Raw genomic sequence first — 5,429 nt, 5'->3', positions numbered from 1 at the left:
TTGTAAGAAGTACATCCAGAATGGCTCTTAGAAATCAGAATGGTGCAACTTCATCTTTCATACTTTGGTCAAGCTAATAGGAGGGACCAGTCCCTGAAGAAGGACAACATTCTTGGTAAATTGGAGGGTCGGTGAAAAAGGAAAGACCCTCAACGAGATGGACTGACATGGCAGCGGCAGCAATGGACTCAAACATAACAAAAATTGTGAGGATGGTGCAGGACTGAGCAATGTTTCGTTCTGTTGTGCATGGGGTCACTATGAGTCAGCACCCACTCTATAGCACCTAACAACTACCACCACCACCTAGAGAGAGTAGTAAGATGTGAATTTAACTCATGAATTCAGAAATTTGTAAATTATTACTAGTTATCATTGCTCAAATTTATTTAAAAGTTTTAATTCACCAGTATATATTAGTGTTTCAGGTTAGAACCAATTATGCTAAAGTCTTTTAATTATATAATGAAATTTTGTTGTAACATGTCATTGATAGCTGTTCATCGTACTGTCGTGTTAAAACATCATCATAAATATGCCTGTTTAGGAAATAGTGATGGAAAATTGGATTACATTTTTAATGCATTATGTAGGGAAAAAAAATCAACTTTTGTTTGAAGCACACTTTCAGCAATATTTAAATTATTCCTTGTAATCTATTGCAAATAATTTATTCATTTTATTTTGTGTTGACAATAAATTAAAACATTCTATCTTAAATTGTTAATAAGATGAAAGAATTAGCAGTTTAAATGCTAATTAAAAAACAGAGATGGTTCTGGTAAGCTCAATTAAAGCAAAAGCAGGGGATCGTGAATCCAAGAAATGGACTTTACATGAGCTCATTCTCTGTCTCTAGAACAACGCTTCAAAGCTTTTGCTGGCCATAATGGAGAGCAGACATGACAGCGAGAATGCAGAAAGAATTCTTTTTAACATGAGGCCAAGAGAACTGGTAAGAAAGCTCTTGAAAGCTGTGTTAATAATGTATAGTATAAAAGGAGCAAGTGTACAGCATGATTTTTCAGGAAAAGTATCTACTGAGTTTCCTTCCTTTATCAAGGTATAATGACATCTCATGACCCGCCCTAATGAATTCAAAAAGCTCCATGATGACCAAGGTCTATCTGATGTGGGTCCTTATGACTTCTTTTGTTTCATCCATTCCAAGCACATCTATTAACCACACCCCACAAGCTATTTGCAAATGGTTTTTGTCAGAAAAACAAATTTACTTTAGCTTAATTGGGGTACTTGAATATATGGAGATGTGTCAAAAATATTTGCAACCCTCAAAACTGTATTTATGCCCTTTTTTCTGGAAAATAAAAATGAAATCATATTTTTGCTTAGTTCTTCTCAAAGGAATGTGATGTAATGCTTAACCTAGGGGAAATTATTAAGACTTGATACAGATCCCACAGAAATCCTATTGTGAAGTTACGACTTCTTCCTCAATCATATCCTGACAAGTTATTAAGTAGTGTAGGCATACTCTAAAGGCATTGAGAGCATCCTTAAACTATCTAACCCATTAGTCCAAGTCCCGCTCACGTTAGTGCCCATGGTGTGGATGTGCTGGAGAAAACATAAAAGTCTGGCACCACATGCATTGCAGTCTCCTTAATGTTGGAGAATGGATTTGAGGAGGATAGAGAAGGGAGTAGATAAAAAGTGCTTCAGTTTACCATGTATTTAATGAGACCTGACTATCTACAAAGCAGCAGGTTAATAGGAAGAAGGTGCTCCCTATTCTTATGGTCAAATGGGGCAAGGAGTTATGTATTTAGTCAACACTGGTGAGTCATTAGCACTTCACAATTGTCATTTGAGAATGTTAGGCCTCCTCCTACAACACCTTAAAGGAGCTCTGGTAGCGTAGTGGTTACGAGTTGGGCTGTGAACCACAGGATCAGTAGTTCAAAACTACCAGCTGTTCCGTGGGAGAAAAATGAGGCTTTCTGCTCCCATAAAGATTTACAGCCTCGGAAACCTATGAGTCAGAACCGACTCCATGGCACATAACCAACCAACCACAACACCTTTGCCTGACTATTTACTTTTTCCTCCAGGCCTACCCTCAACCTTTTGCCTAAGTTTGGGCACCCTGTTCTGAGCTGCTTTGCTAGCTTACACACAGCACTACTGTTGTTTTTGTTAAGTGCCGTCAGGTTGGTTCTGACCCATAAAGACCCTGTATAGAGTTTCCGAGGGACAGCTAGTGAGCTTGAACCCCTGACCTTGCGATTCAAACTGACTTTGCATTCCAATGCATTAACCCACAGTGCCACACTACAACTAAGAGTGACCATATATGCTGTATTTGCCTCCTTACTTGCTTCCTCTCTTCCTGGGCAGTAAGTTTCTTGAGGGCTGATACTGTGTCATATTCACTGTCAGATCCTATGTGTCCAGTACATCGTCTACTACAATATCTGCTATTAACTACTGCTGTTGTTTAGTGCCATAGAGCTAGTTCTGACTCATAGTGATCCTATTAAAGTGTTTCCAAGGAGTGGCTGCTGAGTATGAACTCCTGACCTTGCAGTTCAAACGACCTTGAGTCCAGTGCTTATCCTTCAGTGCCCCACTAGGACTCCATTGCCTAGTAGGTGCTTAGTAAAAAATGGATTCTCATGAGGCTTCCAAATCCCCTAGTTTGTATACTGGGGATCTTCAGCCGTGTCACCATTAAAAAATCAAAGCAAATATTCCAAAGGAAAATAGGGAATAGTAGGAAAATATTTCTTTGTTGAAAGAAATGTTTTTTAATCAAGTTGGTTTCGAATGTCATTTTCATTTAAAATCCTTTTATATGAAGAAGCTTTCCTATTTTTATTTATGTCCCGTCAACAATGTAAGATACGTCTTGTTTTGTGGTCATATCAGGTCTCTTTTTTATTGTTTTTTTTTTTGGCTAGGTGGATGTGATGAAGAATGCCTATAATCAGGGATTAGAATGTGATCATGGTGATGATGACAGTGGAGATGATGGTGTTTCCCCAAAAGATGTTGGACATAATATCTACATTCTGGCGCACCAGGTGTCACATTTTATATCATTTTATACAGATAGATGGGGAGAGAGAGAGAGATTAATTGTAACAATCATAGTTTGTGGCAGTTGCTCATTACCATATTTTAAAATTCTGGTTTCTTCATTCGTTCAGAACTTGTCTTCTCAGAGAAAGGTAAGTCCCCACAATGTCTGATCATGCTTTCAGGGATATCTAGGAGATGGTGGCGGTGATGGTATGCCACAGAGTCAGTTCTAACTCACAACGACCCTGGATTGGGTTTTCAAGGCTGTCAATCTTTATGGGAGCAGAAAACCTCATCTTTCTCTTGCAGAGTGGCTGGTAGTTTCGAACTACTAACCTTGTGGTTAGCAGCACAGCTCTTAATCCACTTCGCTACTAGGGCTCCTTATGCTAGGAAATAATCCATGAGAAAACAATATTTAACTCCAAAAACTGCTGGGCCAGGAGGGAGGAGACAGCCCCTTATCAGAGCCTGAGGAATAGGTAAGCCATGGGGACAAATGAAAATTCCAAAGGACAGAGCAGGAGAAGTTACTGGGTAGAAGGCAGAGTGTAAACTACGGGATAAATTATGTTCTAATCAGAACAACTTTTGCAGGTGACTTCTAGCCTCCAAAAAATTGTAGCCATAATATGTTGTTATTCTTAAGTATTGTTGGATCGGTTCTGACTCATGGCGACCCTGTATAGGATTTCCAAGGAGTGGGTTTGAACCACCTACCTTGTGGTTGGCAGTCCATTGCTTATCCTACAGCACCACACAAACTTTCATTGGTTTTCACCTAACTATGAACAGATTTGAGGCTAAATTTTTAATTGTTTTGCTGGAACCACTTCAGTTTTATAATACTTTATTGAAAGAGGTACTTGAAAAGTGTTATTTCATTATTTCCACTAACAAGAAGTACAACTTGAGATTTGCATCTTCTAATACAGATTTGTTTCTGTCAATTTGATTTTATCTCTAATAGCGCTCTCATTTTTACAGAATAAAGTCCAAATTTTGTAGAGTGTCCTCTCACCAACACCCTCTCCCTTCTGTTTTCAAGTACACCTTATCAGTTGATTGAATAAGCATCACTAAATATATAGTCAGATTTTGAGAAGCTTTAATTTCAAAGGCTGGTCTTAGGACTCTTCTTGCTTTTCTCTACACTTGATGTCACTGTCTAATTATATAAATGAGCATAATTTTTATAACAGCTTCAGGGAATGCAAACATAGATAAAGATACTGCTTTTGTTTTGTTAAATAGTTGGATCTTGAGAAGATGTTAGATCTCATAGCAAGATACATAAATAAGCTACACAAAGAGGAGGGCACATGAATTGCAGCTAGAAAGATAAAAGAGTTAGTTTAGGTATTGAGTAACTGAAAACTAAGATGTTAAACAAGTAGAAGGAAGTAGAAGACCTGTGGGGAAGGTGTAGTTTTTGAGTGAAAGTGAAATCAAGTGATGGAAATTGAGTCAAACTAGCACAGGAAAGATTAGAGATGGAGTATGAATGGAAAGGGAAAAAATCAAAGATTGTGAACTAAAGTCCTATTGCTTTCTAGAAAGAATAAAGAAGCATGGTGACAGCATTTGTAGATAAGCAGTTACTCCATAGCTGTAGTGTTGTGAAAGGAGGAAAGCAAGAAATCTAAGGACTACTCGTAAAAAGTAACAAGTCTTAGAAGAAGGAAGTCGGGATATACAGCTAGCCATAGTTTCTTAACTGAGAGCTAGTTTTGCTCAGTCTTGGGAAGTGGTTGTCCCCAGTGGTGCATGAGTGATGGCTGGGTGAGGACTGATCATGTAGCTGGAGGCACGAAATGAACAACCAAATCTCCTAACTTTGTCCTGGAACCAGTGAAGTGACAGATATCCGTGCCAAATCACTCTATATCTACAAAGAAAAAAAGTTTAAAAAAAAATTCTGATGACCAGTAATTAGAAATAACAATGAAATGTCAAGGGTTAAGAAAGACACGTTTTAGCTCCATTCTGTTATAAACAGACTCAATATAAAAGTAGAGTACAGATTTTTAACACAGTCTAAGTAGGACATTGAGAAGAATGGAGGATAAAGAAATAAGAGCTGCCATAAAGTGAAAGATAGTGAGATGATTAAAAAAAAGAAAAGCCTATATGTGAAAGAGGTTAGGCTTGAACACCACATAAAGGTCAGATTGTTGTTGTTGTTAGGTGCCATCGAGTCGGTACCGATTCATAGCGACCCTATGCACAACAGAACGAAACACTGCCCGGTCCTGGGCCAACCTCACAATTATTGCCATGCTTGAGCCCATTAATGCTGCCACTTTGCCAATCCGTCTTGCTGGGGGTGGATATCCCTCCACCTTACCAAACATGATATTCTTCTCCAGCAATTGGTCCCTCCTGAC

The 5,429-nt window shown here is 38.5% G+C and overlaps 1 protein-coding gene across 1 annotated transcript in view; it reads left to right on the top strand.

The window, feature by feature from the left end:
• ITPR2 (inositol 1,4,5-trisphosphate receptor, type 2) overlaps positions 1–5,429 on the top strand; it is a 707,773-nt gene that overhangs the window by 531,452 nt on the left and 170,892 nt on the right. The window contains exons 42-43 of the mRNA XM_006866982.1: positions 860–955; positions 2,922–3,044. Of these exons, the coding sequence (XP_006867044.1) occupies positions 860–955; positions 2,922–3,044 (219 nt within the window). The remainder of the gene's footprint in view (positions 1–859; positions 956–2,921; positions 3,045–5,429) is intronic.

The sequence above is a fragment of the Chrysochloris asiatica genome, unplaced genomic scaffold (assembly GCF_000296735.1).
Source record: "Chrysochloris asiatica unplaced genomic scaffold, ChrAsi1.0 scaffold00098, whole genome shotgun sequence".
In the NCBI taxonomy this organism is placed as follows: Eukaryota; Metazoa; Chordata; class Mammalia; order Afrosoricida; family Chrysochloridae; genus Chrysochloris; species Chrysochloris asiatica.
The sequence above is the reverse complement of the archived record's forward strand: the minus strand, read 5'-3'. Positions and strand labels throughout refer to the sequence as shown.